We start from the raw sequence: 23,264 nt of genomic DNA, 5'->3' as shown, positions 1-23,264 counted from the left end.
TTTGTAATGACCACAGATAACACATTGCTGTGTCATAGCCGACCAGCTTTAGTCTTTATTTATTCTTATATATTGATTAATTCGGCTTAATCAAGCAATTTAACTTTATACAAAAAAAAACCCTAAAACACCACATCTTAAAACAATTCTGTAGGCCCTGAAGTATTTGCATTTGTTATTAAATTGTTTTAAAAGTTTAATTTAATATTATCAACGACTAATTTTTTATATTTTTATTTGTTTATTGTATTTTTCTTACAAAATTTTAATGTTTATAATATAATATAATAACTATAACACAAACGATACGTAATATTGCATCTCGTCGGGTATGACACCCACATTATTTTAAGTGGAGAGTCTTAATTTGTTGTTCTTTATTTTGTGTACCGCCCGTGTGTTGTATATATAATATTTAAGTATGTTAATCTTGTTTTCTCAAATATTTAAAGTGAATTGTATTCTTCTTTTTTTTTTGAGAAATAAATTCTTAAGCCATAATTTGAAATATCATTAATTGTAATTAATTTATATATATTCAAATTAGCTAAGGTTGGTCATATTTTTATCCCCATATATAAAATATCATTAATAAATGAATATAAATAATTTTAAATTTAAAATCAAATCAAAAACAAATTAAAAATGATAAAATATTATTAAAAATTGCGATTTCAATAACAGTACATAAAACTATATAATATTACCGATTTGTACATCAAGTTTTAATTAAAGAGAAACAGAAATATTACTTATAATATACAACATATTTAAAAAAAAAACATTTTTACAACAAATAATTAAAAATATAAAAACTATAATAATATTTTTTTTTTTTCATTTAAGTATATTTCATTAAAATAATGTAAATTAATTATTTATTAGTAACATAATGAGTGCTAGTTTAAAATAAAAGCCTCAATCGTTCATTATATCACAATAACGAGGCTGTATCGATTTTGAACAAACATTTGGCAATCGTTACAAAAAAATAACCAATATCAAAAGACAAACGAATACGTCTCTAGTCCGGCGAGGGAATGCGTCGCTGACAGTATTGCTATTCTGTAAGAACTCACTTCATTACTCACCAGTGAAATATTGACAATAGACTTCTCTTGTGGTGTTATGATTATTACTGTCAATGTATCACTGACTGACATTTCACGACCGTTTTCTGCGTTGAGTGTCGAGAATCTTGCAGAATAGCTTGGAACTGGTGAAGAAATCAAGATAAATATATACTTAATTAATTACCGGCCTTACTTTGTGAACTTTGCTTAGCGGCTGATTATCTCTTTCTGTCATTATTGATTTGACATTCGAAAGAAAGAGACACAGCATTGTTAAATAAACTCCCGCTGAATAACGTTTATAATTGTTGATTATAAAGTCAAATTACAATATACCCTTCGATAAAATCTATCTGACTGGTAATAAGCGCACAGACGCAAAAATATTGCGTCTAGAAATTTGTTGAGAAAGAATTTTCGGTATTTTTATGTTTTTCAAACGGGACGGGCAACTAGGTTACATTTGTATAGTTATACAATCGTGATCGTGACAAATTGGCAGACGACGCATTATCCCAGCGGAGGGATTTCATTAAAATTACATTTAAAAAAATCTTTGGATGGAATAATAATATATTTAATTAATTATATTATAGCAGGCAAAGCCGCGTGCGATCGCTAGTAAGCTTTAACTATTTATTGGGAAAGCTAATACTTCTAATTTATAATAGTTAATTTACCGTATTCCCATACTTAATGGGACCAAACATGTGCCAACGTTAAGTATACCAATCTCGACGACCAATACCAAACATTTGCTAAAATCGACGCCAACTTATCACCAACATTTCATACATCGAACGCTTATCACGCAAACATCCAATATCCAATCAGACATCGCCAACAACATTACTAATTACGTCCTTATTTCATAACACATAAGACTCTTTATCGTTTACACAATATATATTGCACGAAAAATTCATTCTTAATTTGTTTACATACAAATCTTATCCGTATACAGTTATGCGATAATCACCTTTATTATAACAGTTACAAGATTCAATTTCCTTTGAAAGATCTGTTAGTTTATTATACGACGAAAAACAAATGATATTCGCCTTACATATTAGTAAGCTTTAATTAAATTTAGACTTTACCGCTTGCACTTAAGGTTCATATTCCTTGATCGCGCACAAAATTAGTCTTTAATGGCTGCCTAAAGTCCTGCACTAAGAAGCTCAATTCACACACCGAGGCGGTGTTGTATCGCCTCTATTGCATGAGACTTAAGGTCGAATATTGCTCGCCGGTCAGTTTTCGGCTTCAGCGTTGGGTCACTGGCTGTTTGCAAGCTCGTCCATGCGACATCTGACGACCAGAAAAGATGGTTATTTATAACTATTTAGAAGTATACGTCGCCTTAGAACACGTGAGTCTACATTCCAAATCTGTCTGTAAACAGAGAGTTCACTCAAATAAAGTATATGTATTTCGGTTCGAGGTACTGACCGCACCGCCATCTCGGCGACCTCGAGGCTCGGGTAGTCCAGCTCCTTGACCAGACACAGGACGGCAGACAGGAGGTTCGAATTCTGAAACATTTGTCATCGTATCTTTAGATATTGCCTCGCACGTCTAATTATCTAGACTCTAGAACAATATATACGTTATATACGGTCGCCTGTCACTGAGATAGGCAGTTTGATACCTGTGTTATAGTTTTATTTTTTATTTTTATAGAATAGGCAGACGGACGTGCATATGGGCCACCTGATGATAAGAGGTCACCAACGCCCATAGACATTGGCATTGTAAGAAATGTTAACCATCGCTTCGACACCAATGCGCCACCAACCTTGGGAACTAAGATGTTATGTCCCTCGTGTTCGTAATTACACTGGCTCACTCACCCTTCAAACCGGAACACAACAATACTGAGTACTGTCGTTTTCACTGCTGTGGTACCCACCCAGACGAGCTTGCACAGAGCTCAACCACCAGTTAGTTTAGGTAATATTCATGTATTTATTTTTAATGATGAACATATTATGTCAATTCATTAAAAAAACAATATATCTTAAGTCGTCTGTCAGTTGATCACAGAAATAGATAGAGATAGGCGCGCGGGGAAACTTGGAGACCCTGATGGCTCAGGCGGCAGCCTAGGGCCATAACCCGAAAAACCGGCGCTGAGACTAGGAGATTGAGTGTATTCCATACGTGCACCTTCGTTAGCGCTTTATAATGCCTTCTGCGCAGATGGCGCGCGTCTAATATCAACTAGTGCAAGCTGTTTCCACGTAAGGACACTCACCCTGGCGACCGGCCTCCTCGTGAAGCCGCGATGCTCCGCCATGACTGCGGACGGGTACTCTCTGTCCCTCTCCCGCACACTCTCCCTATCTCTATCTCGCTCCCTCTCCCAGTCACCACGCACCGAGTACGTTTCGCTTCTGAAATGTGAACAGTTTACATTACAATATTGTTGTTTGACGAAAGTTTAAGAATCTGATTTTGTAAGAAGTAATATTTATTTATATTTTTATACATATTATATAAAGCATTGCCATATAACTACCATATAGAAAAATAATCGAATATATTAGACATCTGTGCTATTCCCTAAGAACTCACATTGTATTTCATTCGTGAATTGTTTATTGTACACCGTCTCACAATGACACCCTATTTTGATGCGTGGATTATTTAAATATTATAATTATTATGGTCAATATCGTATATCGCTTACTTACAGGATAGCACTACGCAATTAAATGCCATTATTTCATATAACACGAACTCTACTTTAACATTGACTCGCACATATGCAATGTTTACGGTGTGAAACAACATATGATATGTACATAATAATATAATATATACTTCCAATACATATATAAATGGAATGGAATATCACCTGTCCCTATCCGAACAGTGTTCGTGCGGCGATGTGAGCGCGTTGCCGCTGTGTCGCCACTCACCGTTCGTGGGATACGAGTACTCCTACAAACATACAATATATCATTTTAAATACACATATAACAGAGAGTTTGCTCAAGAACTCCACGAGCTTATCCCGCCATCATTTTTTAACCGGACTAACAGACGCGAGGTGGTAGGGCTCAGTGCAAGCCTGCAGCGGCTATTCCACTGCTAAACAGCAATATTCTAAGTTGTTTGTTCCAGTTTGAAGGGTGAGTAAGCCAGTGTAACTATACGCACAAGGGACATAATATCTTAATGTTTCTTATAACGTCAATGTCAATGGGCGGTGATGATCACTTACCTGAAAAAAAAACATTAAAAGAACGAATACCATCAAAGATATCATGCACACTTGGTGGAGATCCCAAAGATGACGGCTAAGCGCTTTAGGAACAGCCTCATAAGGCCGTGCAAGTTGTAGAATAAGCTATCGGCGTCTATTTTTCCAAGCATCGAAAATCTGGACGCTTACAATACTGGATTGAATCGGTATTTAATAGGTTAGCTCGCTCCATCGTCGACTACACTTGGACATACTTAGTAACTACATTTAGGCCGAGAGCAATTCTATAACACCTTAAACGCCTGCCTCGTCTTCATAGATAGCTTAGGTAGGGGCTTCAGAAAATCGAACGGGCCAGTTACAATTACAGGCACAAGGGACATAGCATCTTAGTTCCCAAGGTTGGTGGCGCATTGGTGATGTAAGCGATGATTAACATTTCTTACAATGCCAATGTCTATGGGCGTTGGTAACCACTTACCGACGGGTACTCATATGCTCGTCCGAAAAAAGTCATGGGCTAGTTTTTCATACTTATAACCCCCCCCCCCCCCAACTCGCGGGCGATAACTAGTAGAGGAACAATGACCTTGACGTTGTGCGCAGACACCGAGTGGCGCAGCGAGGCCGCGTCCGGGGAGCGCGGGCCCGCGCGAGGCTGCCACACGGACACACATACAATTAATTACTTATATATATTATTTAATTCAATACTTGAATTGCAACCATATTATACAATATTATCACAGTTGATATTTAGAAATGTTTTATAATAATATAATAATAATAATGTCTGCCCTGGGTGGGAATCGAACCCACGACCTGCGGCACGTAAGCCAAGTAACTACCGACCACGCCAACCGGCTTGTCAATTGTAATGAATTAATTTAATTGAAACATTTATTGACGAGTTAATAAACATATAAAAACAAGAAAACAACACACACTGAATAAAATTACGAGTAGTGAACACTTTCGTTTTGGTTAATTTAATCTATACAAATATTATAAAAGCGTAACTTTGTCTGTGAATCTGTTAAGCTTTCCCGGCTAAGCCACTGAACCGATATTGATGAAATTTGAAATTAAACTTAGAAGTCCAAGAAAGGATATAGGGTCCTTTTTTTCTGGATCATACATTCCCCGTTCCCGCCGACGCGCGGTAACTAGTAATATATATATATATATATAAAATAATAGTCAAGGCATAAATGTGGCTTCCTCTTAGTAAGTTTTAATATTGTAAGCAGAAGGCGTTAATTATAATTAAAATATTTAAACAGTTCGTTTGATTGTCTGAATGCGTCAAATTGGATTTATTTTTTCGCGTTTATTGTGAAAGGTTATATATTATACAACATCACGATAGGACGAACGGGGGCGGAGCAGTTACGAGACAAACGAATAAAACCGTATTGCGCAGCTGCTTTCTCATTTTATAATAAATAGTAAAATAAAATTATGTTGCCTGTTTAATTGTAAATTTTCATATCGATAATGACGAATATTTCGTATTCTTGATTGAATTTCAAGATATATTCCATAATCAAATTCTTCTATATATGAAATCTATACAGGGTTACAGGGTAATATGTCACGATCCTTTTAAAGGGTTATAGTTCAGGACAATAGCTATCAAATGACCCCCAAAATGCTTATGCAAAAGTGTATCGTTTTCGAGTTATTAATTTTTTAATATTTTTTTTATTTAAAGGATGTTTAAGATTCTAAAATTCAATAAAAAAAAATCAACGTATTTTCCCTATTTTTTTTTGTATTTATTGCTAGGGTACATCCTAATTGCAATGACAGCTCTGGCTTATCTCTCCTTTTTTACCCATTACCCCTATTAAAAATAATCTTTAACTACTTTGCATTGAGGTCCTTTTGTCTTTGATCCAGATTTAATTTCTTAACAATAGCATTTCTTAGAATTTCCTACCTGGTCTCTTTGTTATCTAATTTTCTCCTGAGTTTATGATTGTTACTGTACTTTTTATGTACCGATGGTTAGCTAAGGAAACGCAGATGTTTTTAAAATGATCCGCACGATAAGAGCCATAGTGATTTTTACAAAAAAATTGCGAGTAACTTAAAGAATCAAAATTAAAAATCGAAAAGTTGTACAGTTTTGGATCTGTAATTTAAAAATGCTTGAAGATTGTTTTTGTTTTATAACTGGTTATTATTAACTAGGATGTACCCTAGCAAGAAATACAAAAAAAAAATAGGGAAAATACGTTGATTTTTTTTTTTTTGAATTTTAGAATCTTAAACATCCTTTAAATAAAAAAAATATTAAAAAATTAATAACTCGAAAACGATACACTTTTGCATAAGCATTTTGGGGGTCATTTGATAGCTATTGTCCTGAACTATAACCCTTTAAAAGGATCGTGACATATTACCCTGTAACCCTGTATACACTAATATAAGAAATGTGAAATTGTTTGTCTATTACGCTTTCAATGCTGATTCAAGGAGCTGATTTTGATGAAATGAAAGAAAAGACGTTGACTAATATTATTTACCTAACAACGCACACCCCCAATAACGCGGGCGGAGAATTATTATTGTACATAAATAACTGATAGTAAATGCTACGTTACAGTATTGTACACTGGATGAAATGTGACGAGGTACAGATGAAGCCACATCTACGCTCTGACCGCTGTAAGACCAAACTCTCACTCACCGCAGACCACTATCGTGAAACGTCAGAAAGCGATATGCAACAATGACTATAATAATTTATAACATTACAAGAATACACTTATAAAAATAGTACCGTAATAGTCACCGTAAATCGGTTTACGACATTTCACGAGTGAGATACGACGTGAGTTCCAACAGGAGAGTCGGTGGCGACGCTCACCTCGTACTGCGAGGTGGTCATGGCGGGGTGGTCGTAGCGCTCGTCCGCGTCGGGCGAGGCGCGGCGCGCGGGGGACGCGGGGCACTGCGGACACGCCACACGTACACACTCGGCCTCGACACTAGCACCGTTGCTATGTGTCCGTTGCCGATTCCAACGACAGGAGATAAATAAACTACTTCGACCTCGAACTAAGATAACATCCAATGAGATGTACCGTTTGTAGTGCATAACATAGCGAAGCTATTCGAAAATCACATAAATATGTGAAACTAACTAACTCCTGGCATTGGAATGTAGTATATAACAAATTCCATTTAAAATATTAAAAGAAATAGTAGTACACTCATTATCTCACTACTAACTATGTATACACATGCAGATAATTAATTATAATTGTGTGTGGCTCTTGATGATCGAAGCCCGATTACTATATTTAAATAACGATTTGTTTTAAGCCGAGATGGCTCAGCGGTAAGAACGCGTGAATCTTAACCGATGATCGTGGGTTCAAGCCCGGCAAGCACCACTGAATTTTCATGTGCTTAATTTGTGTTTATAATTCATCTCGTGCTTTACGGTGAAGGAAAACATCGTGAGGAAACCTGCATGTGTCTAATTTCACTGAAATTCTGCCACATGTGTATACATGCAGGTGGAATACTCCACCAACCAGCATTGGCGCAGCGTGGTGGAATAAGCTCCAAACCTTCTCATCAAAAAGGGAGAGGAGGTCTTTAGCCCAGCAGTGGGACATTCACAGGCTGTTACGTTTATTTTCCTTACGGACACGAAAATCGAATACCATCTCTGTACATTTAGTTTGCTATCCGTTATTCGTAGCATAACTAAATAATTAATATTAAAATTACACTCTTATTATTTTTAATTATTAATTAATTAAAATAATTATTTAAACTGGCAACACTGTCCTGTTATTACATAATTAAGCGCAATCAAGTTTAGTACATATATGTATATACTTACAGCAGCCCACGAAACATGCAATTATATATAAATTACACATAATACATAATAAAGTTTTATAATTATTATATAATCAATCCAATGACATTATCTTTGAAAACGTTGAAAACTTCCAAAATATTCTTAAATGTAGTTTAGTATAGTATTGTATAGGCTAGGGTAATGTGGTGTATTTTTGTGTAGTGTACAATATTTTGAACAACGCAGTGTGACGTAACGTAATGTTGTGTAAATTAAGGTTGTCTAAACTTTTTCAGTGGACATCTATGTGACCTTCGCTCACGAATGATATATGTCAGTAAAATAAAAACATTTTTCCCCCTTTTAACACAAACGCCTAATTGGAGGGGAGATTAGACATATTAGTAAAATAAACAAATATGTTATAAACAGACCTGCTGAGAGGGCGGAGAGCGCGGGGGCTCGACCGCGGGCTCGGGCTCCGCCGGGCTGTCCCTCCCCTGCGCCCACTACGAGTTAGTTACACGTACACATACATATGTATACTACATTAAGTATATTATGTATACTACACATTTGGCAGTTCCATTCATTAATCTCACTATCGCTGTGAACTCATTTAACGTCACTATATTAAGAAATTAACTTCAATTTATTTATTTAGATCTACTAACAGTTCGGGAAGAAACATTTGAGCATACAAATGATCTTTATGGATTCTTTTAAATTTTACAATTACTGATATCGGACCATGGTCGTAACCAGGCCTAGATGCCTACATAATATGATCCCAGGGCTTACGGAACATGATCACATGGAACATGGTTTCACAAATCCTCTTGAAATCTCACACTCCTCCACTAGAAATCTATCGGCCCACAAACAAACCGACTAATCTACCGACAAGTAGTCTACTTTTAATCGAAAAAAAAAACGGATATATCCTGCCAAATATGTCAGTTCACCGTGTTTAGCACAAACATTAATAGTTTATTATATTAATGACACGAATCGTACACACATACCATAAATAAAAAAAATTTGACGAATATATTAAAATTAAAATACGATTATGTAATGACCTATATAAATATTTTATATATAAAGCGAATCAAACCTGAATAACACGTATATAATATTGACATATCGCGTATAAGAAAATACATACATGCATTCAATCACGTAAAACTACTGTAAGCACAAAAGGTCGTATGTAACGAGGGGTTTCATTTCAATGATTTTAAAGGGTCATTATATAATGTTTATATTTATATAAATATATTTCAAATGCTGATTGTTTTCACAACACAAATCATGCAGAACCAAACATTCGTCCGTCCGCGTGTCGCTCACCTCGTGCCGCTGCGCGTGCGCGGGCGGCGCGGCGGGGCGCGCGTAGTACAGCTCGGGCTCGCGCTCGGGGCTCGACTCGCAAGACCGCTGTCGGCGGTACTGGCCGTACGATTCTTGCTGTAAAAACATTGTTTTCTTATATATTTCACGTAATAAACTAAATATTTACTTATAAATTTCAGTGTCATTTGTGGGAACGCTTTCTGACGTGTAAACGCCTTACTGCTCGGTACACGGTAGTGGTGGTCAGATGAGTAAACCTAAAATTTCGAGCGTCATATGACGTCAGCGTAAATTTTCGAGCGTCAGATTGAGTCAGCGATCTTCTATCTAATGTAAATAATAGCTGACCTAGAAGTAACACCCTTAGGGGGGGTCCCTATAATAAAAAAAATCTAAATAATATTTCAAATGAATACCAAATATACGAGTAGTGTGTTATACATAACACGATACGTCCAGTTCTTACATGTCCAATCTTTCGTTAAAAATATATCTATAAATATAAACGTTGTTCAGCGGCTTTTTAGCTGAACACTGATTACTCTCTTTCTGTCATCATTACTTTGCCATTCGAAAGAAATGGACACAGCATTGTTTAACTTATCAGTCGCCAAAGGTTATTTACAAGTAAAGCCGTATATAAATGTAAGTTTACAAGATAAATTATGTTAAAAATCAACAGAAAAGGAAATTACGTAGTTACTCTTTTTCTCTTTTATAAGTAAGGACGTTAGTTTTCCTGGTGTTCTCTACCTCAAAAATTACAAATAGATTGAAATATTTCTCACCTGCTGAGGGTATCCTTCATCGTCCGAGTCCGGGATGTGGACGCCTCGTCGCATCGCCTCCTGCACCTGGAAGTTAAAGAGTTGCAAGATCAAAATCAAGGGAAGCGAGTTCAATCCCTGGTATTAATTATTCGATTCATTGATTACTCGCCCTTGTTAGGTACATATAAACATACGTAAATACAGATTGGAATATATTAGTTCCCAAGGTTGGTGGCACATAGGCGATACAAAGGCGTGGTCACTATTTACCACATTAATGTCTATAGGCGGTGGTGGCACTTACCAGTCGACATAATACAAAAAAAAAACGACTATATAATTTGTATGTATATTTCCGCAACGTATGCTAGCAAGCAGAACAATACACTTACCGGTTTGATATAATTAAACAACTAGTTCAGCAACGAACGAAAGGGTCATAACAACTTGATTTCACGCTTGGCATAACATCTTCAATGTCAAGCGCTTGCCGTGAGACATACATACATACATACACTCATAGTGAAACATTAGGAAGTCATACATATCTGCCATAAGTTTAATCATTTTAATGATAATTAAATTGATGTAATTGCATTATTTTGTTTCAATTAATTTGCTTACTTTTCACTGCTAAGGACTATTAAAAATAATTACAAATGTAGAGAATCAGCCGAGACGGCCCAATGGTAAGAATGCTTTAATCTTAACCGATGATCGTGGGTTCAAACCCGGGCAAGCACCACTGAATTTTCATGTGCTTAATTTTTAATTATAATTCATCTCGTGCTTTACGATGAAGGAAAACATCGTGAGGAAACCTGCGTGCGTCTAATTTCACTGAAATTCTGTTACATGTGTATTCCACCGACCCGCATTGGAGCAGCGTGGTGGAATAAGCTCCAAACCTTCTCCTCGAAAAAGGGAGAGGAGACCTTAGCCCAGCAGTGGGACATTCACAGGCTGTTACGATAGTACGATAGACAAAAATACCCGCTGAGTTTCTGTCGCCGGTTCTTCTTTAATCAGGGTATTTTCTTTTCAAAAAGCGTGGTAGTTTTAATTTTCAACAATTAATAAGTGAATAATTAACGACGTTGATTAAATGGTTTCGAATTTGAATTTAATTGGCCATTTACTTAAGTGAGCCAGTTTGACAACATAAGTCGGCTTGATGTCTTTTAAAATCACCAGTATAGGCGAGGCCCACTCAGCCTCGATCATCTCTCATATCTTACGCTCACCATCATCATTCTTAGATTTGTACACTGTATGCTCTTGTACGAGTAAATTTTACTAACAGCCCTTTTGCTACCAACCCCAAAAAATAAAACAATACTGAACTTCAAATGTAGAATCTTTAATGATTGCGCTTCGAAGGGTGAGCGAGCCATTTTAATCACAGGGAATGAAAACATCTCAGTTTCCATAGTTGGTAGTGCATTACCTAAGGTCTTACGATCTAGTTCTACGGACTTACTTCGTCAGCTTGAACAACGACATTGTCCAACTTTTCGAGATTCGGTAGATTCCTCAACACCGTCATTCGATACCTGGAAATGATAAAATGATAATTCACTATATTGAACCGTTTGACAGTACAAATAAGTTTGAAGATAAACTGTCGTAACTGCAAACAACAGCTGATTCATATATTTTTTTGGTGATATATTATTATGACTCACGTCATTTTACTTTGGGAGTAACAATAATAATATTGAAACTGTTTCTATTCTACAACAAAATATAATCGATAATCATTGTATAAGACGAGCCGGTTGGCGTGGTTGGTGGATGCTTGCCTTTCACGCCGAAGGTTGTGCGTTCGATTCCCACCCAGGATATATATTTGTGTGCATGAACATGTCTGTTTGTCCTGAGTCTGGGTGTAATTATCTATATAAGTATGTATTTACAAAAGAAAAATAGTATATGCAGTATATGAGTTGTCTGGTTCCATAGTACATGCTCAAGCTCTGTACAAGCTTAATTTGGGATCAGATGGCCGTGTCTGAAAAATATTCAAGGATATTATTATTATTATAAGCACGAGTAGATATAATATAGAATTAAAATTATATTAACATCCTTCCTAGGATAAAGTTTGTATAATAAAATCTTTCATTAAAATATAACAACCCGTCTTATTGCCGACTGGTTACAGGAAAGCTGGTTCATTTTTGGCCTAGAGAATCGGAATTCCGATTCAAAAGGGAAATGCTACTAGCATTCTTGCCACCATTCCATGCGATCACGATTTGTACGGTAGCTATTTTTATTTTTGTTTGTATAAATTTAAGGCTTTTATTTAAATAATAAATACTATAAAAGTTTATTTCATAGATACATAAACATTGATTAGTATACTCACTCCGGGTGTAAAGTACATGGGTTCTCGTCCAACCATAGACTGGTCAAGTCGGGAAGGTGTCGAAGGTGTCGTATCTCAGCCAGATCTCGGATCTCGTTCTTTCTAACATAAAGTTCCCGGAGACGTCGGCAACCCGCGAAATCACCCAGCGTTCGTATTTTATTGATGCTGGAAAAAAAAGGAATTCCAACGTTAACATCTTTTTACGAACACCAAGCAGGAAAATCCAGAAAGAGCACGAGAGAGGACGTGCCATATCCTTATCACTTAATCTAAAAGAGGCCTCTAGTAAACATAACACAAAAGTATAATTATTTATATTTATTGGTAATTTATTGTGGAGAAATAGTTTAAAACTAATTAATATGTATCACAAGATCGGTCTAATGGCTTATCAGCTATTTTACGACCCTATTAAGGGAGACTTTAAAATAGAATTTCTGTAACTTTCATACGAATATGTATACTTATCTATATCAAATGGCTTTGCGAATGTGAATAAGATATAATAACGCATAACTGTGAGCCAAAAATCAGAAGAACACTCTTTTCTTTCAATCTCATAATTGGATATTGATATTGGAGATACCAATCTGATATGACTGTAGAGTGTTCAGGCTCAGGACTTCTAGTCAACTTCATTTCAAGTTTATATCTATAGTTACAACCTGTATATGTCTTACTGATTGGCAAAGCCCCCCTCTTAGCAACAACCCAATACGTATTGCTGGATTCTTCTGGAACTTCAACAGATACATATTTTTTTATATATATATTATAGGTAAGCGGACGCGCAGATAGACCATCTGTGGTAAGTGGACACCACCGCGTATAGGCATTAGGTCTGTAAGAAATATTAACCATTCCCCCCGTTACTAACGCGCCACCAACCTTGGGAAGTAAGGTTTTATATCCCTTATGCCAGTACTTATACTGGTCCACTCATCCTTCCAACCGAAACACGACAATACTAGCTACTAAGCATAGCTGTTTGGCGGTAAAATACGCTTCATTTGTTTGTATGTACTAAGCCCAGATTGAAACCCGTAATCTTGAAATGCAAGACGGCCAAAGAAAAGTCCACGCCATATCCTCTTTACTGGACCATCAAGAGCCATATATAAAGGTACATAATCAAGACCATATAACCGTTTTCCATTTAAAATTTAACCTTTGTAGTTATAATTAAGCTTGCTCAAAGAGAAAACAAATAACAATCCGTGACGAAGCAACAATAGCAAAGAAAATAACAAATTTCCTCCGGACGTTCAAATAATCCCTTAAACCGGCAAATTAAAACCAGACAACATTTGACGTTTCCTGTCATTATAATGTTTTAAAGAAAAATAAACCTTAACACTATATAAATTAAAATCAATTTTAATCATACGATATTAAGATTAACGCTGTTTCGTTTCAAGCCTATTGAAGTGGAAATCGCAAAAAACGTTAAAGAAAAACCGAACGAATATCTATAGCAATAACAGTCATATTAATTTGAAATGAATGCGATACTTTTTTCAATTTAAACTGTGTTGCAACGGTCAGTCGCATTCGATTGGGCAATTCCACGTTCGTTGATTGGGCAAGATGAAGCGCAACGCTCTGATTGGTCCCGTACTTGTTGTAACAACACGTTTTTTAATCTGCGTAATGTGTTTAATTTTAAATTAATTGTAAGTATCCTGTGAGCAAGGTTGGTAAGGTTTTTCTGCCGGCCCGTGTAGGCAATATCCGCTTCTATCTTCAAGGGTGAAATTATATTAAACTAATGTTACACAGCGAACAATCCATTTTATGACTTTTCTATCTGTGGTATTTCGTTCCGAAACACAATTACATTTTTCAATCAATAAATGTATGTATATAGAATATTGAACTAGCAAAACTCGACAGACGTCCACATAGATATATACCAATTGTCATGATGATAGAACGTTATAGAAGTAAGTATAAGAAGTGCTGCATCATTTACTGGTGGTAGAGCTTTGTGCAAGCTCGTCTGGGTAGGTACCACCCACTCATCAGATATTCTACCGCAAAACAGCAATACTTGGTATTGTTGTGTTCCGGTTTGAAGGGTGAGTGAGCCAGTGTAATTACAGGCACAAGGGACATAAAATCTTAGTTCCCAAGGTTGGTGGCGCATTGGCGATGTAAGCGATGGTTAACATTTCTTACAATGCCAATGTCTATGGGCGTTGGTGACCACTTACCATCAGGTGGCCCATATGCTCGTCCGCCTTCCTATTCTAGAAAAAAAAACGGCGGAAGAAAAAGCGTGATATTTTTCGTCATACTTGTTTACAATTCAATGATAATCAAATAGCCGTAATCTATGTATTCACTAATGGTCTATATACATATATATATATACACACAGATTATGACCGTAAATTAGCTGCTCATTGCGAATTTAATTAGTAAATTTTTTCTAGCGTTATGCAGGAGGTTATCTCGAACACAATTTGCAAACGCCTTTCACTGCTCTCGAAAGACGAAAGTGCTACTAATTTTGTATTGCGGTCTGTACAGTCGACTGCACGAAATCATGAATAAATTATTATCAAATATTTTTATTAGAGGACTGCGTTAGTTTAGAAAATTTACAACTGAGTTTCGTAGGTGACTGTACGAATGAAAATGTGTAAAATAGTTGTTATTTTTTTCATAGTCAACTCATGGAATATTGACTTAAAACTCATATCGAAAGATCATATCATACTGTTAAATTGTCACCACCATCGGGAGGACACGTGCGCGTGATACGAGATCTAAATCCAGCTGTGGGACATTAACGGTATTACAAAGCATTGTGTTCGAATTCAGATTCATATTACCGTCAAACCAAATGCTATTGCCTATTGCCAGACAGGTCACGACCCGACGGGACAAAAACTAAGTGCAGTTTATGTATGTATGTTTTCTTATATCATTATATTCCTAAATTTATAGACTAATAAATTGTTCAAGACAATAGATATTTCGTATTTGAAATTCCATCAACTACGCTCATAAAACTGGATTGATGCTTACCGTCAGATATAAAGTAAAATATTTCTCGATATTTATTTATATATTTGGTTTACTAACAATCGCTTAGCAATTACACTAATCGTAAAGCATATATACTAAAAGAATACTTAGTTAAATATTAAAATATCTAAATCGAGTTATTACTTATAATCACAAGTAATCACAAAATAAAAAAATTAAAATAAAATAGAACAAAACAGAGAATCGTTAATATTGAAACAAAATTAAAATTATATTGATAAAAAAAATATATTATTTAACCTCTGGCTATAAAAGAATAATGTTTTTGTTATTAACTTCTACGGGAAGGGTTAACAAATAGAATGGAATATTCACGATCCACGATTTGCATGACTTTTTGCGTTTGTAGCTTACATATACATAACCCTGGTATACACACTAAGCACAGTTATCAACATTTAACATTCAAATATATTATATAATAATTTTATTACCAATATAACAAATAAGTCACAGTTATTTTAATCGAGATAAAAAAATTGGTCGAATTTTTTTATTTGCCATTTCCCTTCGGGTTTGAGGTATTAATTACCGAAACGTTGGGAGAATTTTGACAATAATCAAGTCTTCAATTTAGACTTTGACTCAATTGTACTAGTTATTCATAGCGATTTCGCCAGGGAAAATGATGTTTTTACGCTACGACACCTTTTAAATAATCAAACAAATCGTCTATATACACATAATATGTACATATATGACAGTGAGACTGTGGCGCCGTCATTGATTTAGACTATTTCATTTTAGACGAGAGTGATAGCAGACTTTTTGTTGTTATGTATCTCTGGCGTAACGTCAAACGGGCAGCCATATATCGTAGTCGGACGTCATCGACGGATCTCCGTTTATTTTAATTACGTTTGAATTATAATATTAGATGGATTTACTCATGTCTCTCTACTGATACGCCGATTTATATATAGACGATTAGTATATAACTAAGAACTGCCCGCGAAGAATAATTTCTCGAGAAAGTAGAAAAACATTCTGCTTAATATATCGGAAGCACTTGAACGGAGACGACACTCGGTATATACTTAGCTATGTCGTATTATATATATACAGACAAGACCCAGGGTTAGTATATATACGGTTTTATTATTCTGTATAGAAGGTCACGACCCGGCGAGACCAGAGTGGAGATGCGCAGACTAATAGCTTCCTTATAAATGTATTCTATAATATGATCACCAATTTATATCAGACTAGTCTGCTAGCAGTTACCACCCATCATTAATTATCCTACCGCTTATATGTATATTTGTAGTCCTATTTAAAGTGAGCCCGTAACAGGCACGAGGGACATCTTAGTTCGTAAAGTTGGTTACGCATTGGCGATGTAAGGGGTGGTATGTATAAGAATGGGCGGTAGTGACCACTTACCGTCAGGTCTATTTGCCAGTCCACCTACCTATTTCATAAAAAATAATGTTATTTATTACGGATTCGTGAAAATGGGGTTTCGAATGTCGGCGAAGCTGTTATCAGAACCATGTATTCATCAAAAACTGTTTATTAGTGCATCATACAGATGAGCCATTGAATCGTCATATGAAAATCTAAGGTTCACCCTTTTGCCATTAATACATAGTAGACTTACTTGTGTATGCTATGTAATTTTAAGAAGGGTATATTGTACATAAATATGGTTTTGATTTGACTATTTTTATTAAAATGTAAGAAAATCAACAAGACGGGTAGTCAATAAATTATAATTTTAAGTAGGTTTAAGGACTTAAAAGGGGCCGCGTGAATTGATTTGTCTGGCAGTTCATCTGGTGCATTGGTAGCGAAATCAAAGGTACGATTGTACTATTATTATGTTCACTGTGTTAGTGTAAAATGTGATTTACATAAAATAAATATACTCAGTGATGTGTATGTTTTTTATTTAAAAAAGAATAGTAGATGCTAACACTTGGATGTCGTTGCTACTTTATAGTAGTATGAATTAGTCAATAATATATACATATACATATATATATATATATATATATATATATATATATATATATATATATATATATATATATATATATATATATATATATATATACGAAATACCACACATCACCTAGATGATTTCCTAATCCGTACGATTGACTTGAAATTTGTCACAGTTACTCCATCCCCGACGTTCACTTCGACGACTCACTAAGAATGGATTTTACGCAAATCCCATCCAAAATACATTTTTTTCTTCTTATCTACCCGCGCGAAGCCGGGACGATTAGCTGGTCTCGTATATGGTTTAACGATATGTGAAAGCGAATGAAAATCAACGCGAAGTGTGTAATTTAATGTCACTGGCAATAGAAACAGTTGTGGTTAACAGTAATATCTACACTTTCCCATTTTTACATTTAGCGATGAAAATACTTTGTGGTAAGGCTCTGTGCAAGTCAGTTTGGGTAGGTTCCGTTCACTCATCACTTCTTCTACCGCCAAACAGCAATACTTAGTATTGTTGTGTTCCGGTTAGAAGGTTTAGTGAGCCAGTGTACCTACAGACACAAGGGACATAATTATGTAAGGAATGGATAATATTTCTTACTGCACCAATATGAATGGGCGGTAGAAAATGTGATGAGTGGGTGGTACCTACCCAGACGGACAAAGCCCTACCACATAAACATCCAAAAAATGTCGAGGAAACCTTCATGTGTCTTCATTCTACCTCAGTATATACACCAACCCGGATAAGAGCAGATTGGAGGAAGAAGCTCGAAACTTTCTCCTCAAGATGAAAAGATGCCATTGCCCAGCAATGGGACACTTATAGGCTCACGCTCAGTTAACGACAGAATGATTTTTTATTAGTCCTCGTTGTAGCATTTTAATTCAATAAAATAATACTATAGTATTCCCGTTCTTATAAATACACGTTAATTCATGAAAGGCCATTAAAATCGACCCAGAGGTCAATGAACATCTGCTCACTTCGCAACGACGTACATGCGCACGCGCACGCAATTACGATTCGCAATACGAACGAATCGTTTACTCAACATCTACGGATATTTACCGTGCAATTATTATCGCTATAATAATAAGATTACATGAACGTTACACTAATAGCGTGGTTAAAATATTTGTTTGTGACTGGTGTCGAGCACGCGATGCGATTTTCGGACGGCGTGAAAGTGTAAACTAACGTTATTACGACGGCTGTTTCCAGAACAACAATTAGTTAATTGATTTGTATTCGAAATGAAATTCGAAGATGTACGATCACTAGATTTTGAATGAAACGAAAGAAATCATTTTATTTGTTAATATAATGCCACTGGCAATTGAGTATACCTTTTACTTACTCTATATTTATTGTACATCATAAAGATTAAAAAAAGTAAATACAAAAACATGGAACCAATCTAATGCGAGTATAGTGAGACTTATCTCTACATAGCGATCTCTTCCAAGCATCCAAGGGTGTAAGGAATACTTTTACATATGCAGATGCAGATTTTAACAACTGGCATGCAACTGGCACGGGGGGAAGAACTTTTAAAATTCACTGCGTAACAATAGGCCGTCTGGGATTCCGAAATTTAACAATAATAACAAAACTATTTCTTCTATTGTAATCAAATATATCATTACAAGGTCCTAGAGTTTCAACATCCAACTATGTACTAGATAGTTCTAAAACATATCAATAGAAAGGGACCATACCTCAGCGCCAGCACTTCGACGTTCGGCATCCTTCGTATGAGGCTCACATCACCGAGTTCAGCGCCCCTGCAACAAGCATAAAAAGCTGTTAATAAAAATTACAAAAAACATTACACATAAAACAGGATATTGGTCTCTCTGGTCAACACTTAGGATTCTTAAAATACGATGAAAAATCCATCCCAAAATAAATATATAAAAACGTAAACAATTAAATGAGTTATTTTAATGCAATGTGACATAACATAAGACGCTCGCGTCGCATACTTATTATGCGTCGCGATTCAACTCACGCGCAGGTTGACATTGAATGAATCAATGCCAACGAAATCGATGCCCATGTGAGCGGTTCATACTTTGTAAAATTTTAATATTATGACATCACTTTTATCTTAAACAGTGAAAGTGACAGTTGATAACAAATTTCGTTATATATACTTGTTTGGTTGTAAATAAAAATTATTACAATTACAATTAACAAATATTTATTTTTAAACTACATATATATCATTTTTTATACGCGCGCACATCTTACTCAACAATGGATTGTTATGGGATGCAGACACGCACAGGCATACGTTGTTATTCATGTGTGCGTGACCTTGGGAAAATCGATTCAGGATGCTTGTCAGACGAAGCTCTATTCGGATTCATCTTTGTTAACTGAACAGTTTATCAGTTATTGTCAAAGAGATGAATTATATGTATAAACAATAACTCTATCTTTTAAATCTACTATTGAAAAATTCTCAATAACAACACGAACCATAGAAAGTCCCATCAGAGATTGGACCTTTCACAGCCGTGGCGCTTGATCCTGCTTATGCAGGAGATTCAAGGAACCCTGACCTCTTCAGGGTTTCATGAATTTTACTTATGGGTACCTTCAAGTCGAGAATGAATAGGCATCTTCTAGGCAAGCGCGCTCCACCTTAGACTGTATCTCACTTTCCATCAGGTGTGATAACAGTCAAGCGAAAGCCTATACATTTAAAAAAAAACTTGAAACAAAATCTTGGTCTTACACCCGTACAAACTAGTAAGGGATAGATTCCTTAAACGAGAAACCCACCGGGCACGGGCAGCCGATGCGTATGTAGAAACGATCGCGTAACCTTTTCGATCTGTGTCGCGTACAACAACCGCAAGATGTGACTAAGGTCCCACATGACCTGGGGACAACACTATCGTATAACGGATACGATACGTCCCCAAATCTTTTCCTCGCAAAGATAAACCTCCGTTGAATCGTTACTGGGAGCCAATTCTATTAATATATAATGATTACGATACGTTCCCGATTCTATTACAAGCCAACCAGCTTCGAACCGCAACTAGATAGTTGTTATTACACTAAGAAAACTCTTAAACGGCATCGATGAGCCGAGATGGCCCAATAGTAAGAACGCGTGAATCTTAACCGATGATCGTGGGTGCAAACCTGGGCAATCACCACTGAATTATTATATATATATTACTTCATGTGCTTAATTTGTTAATATAATTCATCTCGTGCTTTAAGGTGAAGGAAAACATCGTCAGGAAACCTGCATGTGTCTAATTTCACTGAAAATCTGCCACATGTGTATTCCACCAAACCGCATTGGAGTAGTGTGGTGGAATAAGCTCCAAAACCTATCCCTAAAAAGAGGAGAGGAGGCCTTTAGCCCAGCAGTGGGACATATACAGGCTGTTACGGCAACGATTACATTTCGATTGGACTGCGATAAAATGTGTATAGTAGAATTTGTCCCCTGATCCTTATCCTTGTCAGAAGATTATGTAATACTGCTGATTTAATGGCGCCCTTTGAAAAACAATTCAAGCGTTTTATAATTATTATTCAGTTGATACATTTACAAATGTAATTATAGCTATCTGAATAGCTTCAATAATTCCCGGTGTATTTCAGTGAGCCGTGACACACATACTCCTCCACAGCTTTATATATAGATGGTGAAATGTCAACTGCGTTCGCTCACCTACGTGTTTTATACGCAGACTATATACATAATACGAGATGAACCTTGCGATTTCATTCGCGTTAAATCTAGCTTATATACATATATACATACGCTTGTTATATTACAATTTACTATCTATTGGTCTACATACATGGTCACTGTTCCGTTCTTTAGGTTTGTAGGTTATATAAATAATATATATGTATATTAAACTAAATGCAACCCAAAAATAAAATTATTCAAATGAGAAAGAGAGTAGTTTCTGAGATGGGTATAGAAAATTCTCCATCTGTCTTTCCGTTATCGCATCACGAAAACATTTGACGGGTATTGATAAAATTTGGTGTGGTTATGATTGATTGTTTCGATCGACATAGAATACTATTACATACAGAAAAATGTTTTATTTCTATGGGAAAATACAAAAAAGGTCGATTTTAGATACATACTTTACTGGTGGTAGGGCTTTGTGCAAGCTCGTCTGGGTAGGTACCACCCACTCATCAGATATTCTACCGCAAAACAGCAATACTTGACATTGTTGTGTTAAAAATCCGTTTATCAATACCCTTATTATTATTTTTTTTTTATAGTATAATTAGGCGGACGAGCATATGGGCTAGGTGGCCCGTATGATAAGGTGTCACCAACGCTCTTAGACATTGGCATTGTAAGAAATGTCAACCATCGCTTACATATCCAATGCGCCACCAACCTTGGGAACTAAAATTTTATGTCCCTTGTGCCTGTAATTACACTGGCTCACTCACCCTTCAAACCGGAACACAACAATACCGAGTACTGCTGTTTTGCGTTAGAATATCTGATCAGTGGGTCGTACCTACCCAGACGAGCTTGCACAATGCCCTACTACCAGTGAAAACCTAACCTATAAGATAATTTTATTTGTAACATAGCATAAGAAAAAGCACATGCCGTAAGGATAAAAACCCTTAATAAAATAGATTAAAAAAAAAATGAAAATAAAAACTAGTGGACAAGCTCAGAAGCTCAGAAGCTCAGAAGCTCAGAATACAAACCGTTAAAAAAAGTATTATTAAATAACATGTTTATAATTCTCTAAAACGAGAATGAAATCGGAGAAAGTTATAATTATATTGAATGATATATGTATTCTTACAACGATAAACGAATTGTTGGGTTCAATGCTCGGCCGACGTTGAAACGGAGAGTTGCCAAACTAGCCGAGCTCGTTCGGTAGGCGCCGGGGCGTCTGCCAGATATGCTCCGGTAACATACATATTCAATGTCTTTCGGAAATACATATAAATAACTACGCGACTGAAACAGTAGCGCAGTTTAAGATTTTAGCGCACCGGGCACAAGTTTTCGCGTTTGAAGAAGGTGCATATCAGGTACCGTATGTCCATTTCTGTACTCCTGACAATGTCGTCAGATAGAATCATCACATACATTACAAATTATATATATAATACAATTTTCGCACCAAGCGATTTCTTTGTCAATATTAACTCATAAATGTTACTAAAACTCGTAGAAAAAATTTACGATCTACATATTCTTCACACAAACTTACAAATACAGAAGTAGTAATGTACAATTTATCATCGAAAAGGTACATAAGTGTCGGTACGTGAAACAGAAATTGAATTTCAAGAACCAGATAGTGGAACTTCAACATCTACAAGTTTCTTGAAGGATCCTCGTTAAAAATAAGTGTTAAAAGACAAGAAGTTACTATCAGAAATAAATACACAAAAAGCTAGACGTTACACGCGAATTAAGACTTATATCACAGTGAACACGCGAGTTTGTTTTACCGTGTATTATTAGTATAATATATATGTACTTTAGTAACTTGTCGCCTTTAATTTATTTTATCAACATAATATGACATAAGATACCTCTATACATATAAATGTTCAATTGTTTTAATGTTTTAGTTAAGACATTTAAAAAAATTGAAAATTTTAATTTTTTTT

The 23,264-nt window shown here is 35.8% G+C and overlaps 1 protein-coding gene across 4 annotated transcripts in view; it reads right to left on the bottom strand.

Annotated features, from left to right (window-relative positions):
* Positions 1–863: 863 nt before the first annotated feature.
* The window catches only part of LOC126779292 (uncharacterized), a 54,473-nt gene continuing 32,072 nt past the window's right edge, over positions 864–23,264 (bottom strand). Inside the window, exons 2-13 of one of the 4 annotated variants that reach the window (XM_050503282.1) lie at positions 19,337–19,402; positions 12,605–12,772; positions 11,714–11,786; positions 10,252–10,317; positions 9,461–9,577; positions 8,542–8,616; positions 7,160–7,243; positions 4,874–4,942; positions 3,934–4,019; positions 3,331–3,469; positions 2,526–2,608; positions 864–2,384 (exon numbers count right to left, since the gene is read on the bottom strand). In XM_050503282.1, coding sequence (XP_050359239.1) covers positions 2,351–2,384; positions 2,526–2,608; positions 3,331–3,469; positions 3,934–4,019; positions 4,874–4,942; positions 7,160–7,243; positions 8,542–8,616; positions 9,461–9,577; positions 10,252–10,317; positions 11,714–11,786; positions 12,605–12,772; positions 19,337–19,402 — 1,060 coding nt within the window. In that variant the 3' untranslated portion in view covers positions 864–2,350. The remainder of the gene's footprint in view (positions 2,385–2,525; positions 2,609–3,330; positions 3,470–3,933; positions 4,020–4,873; positions 4,943–7,159; positions 7,244–8,541; positions 8,617–9,460; positions 9,578–10,251; positions 10,318–11,713; positions 11,787–12,604; positions 12,773–19,336; positions 19,403–23,264) is intronic. The other 3 variants (XM_050503283.1, XM_050503285.1, XM_050503284.1) reach the window with 3 other exon arrangements.

Source organism: Nymphalis io, chromosome 28 (genome assembly GCF_905147045.1).
Source record: "Nymphalis io chromosome 28, ilAglIoxx1.1, whole genome shotgun sequence".
Lineage (NCBI taxonomy): Eukaryota > Metazoa > Arthropoda > Insecta > Lepidoptera > Nymphalidae > Nymphalis > Nymphalis io.
Note: the sequence above shows the minus strand (reverse complement) of the source record. Positions and strands in the feature narration are given on the sequence as shown.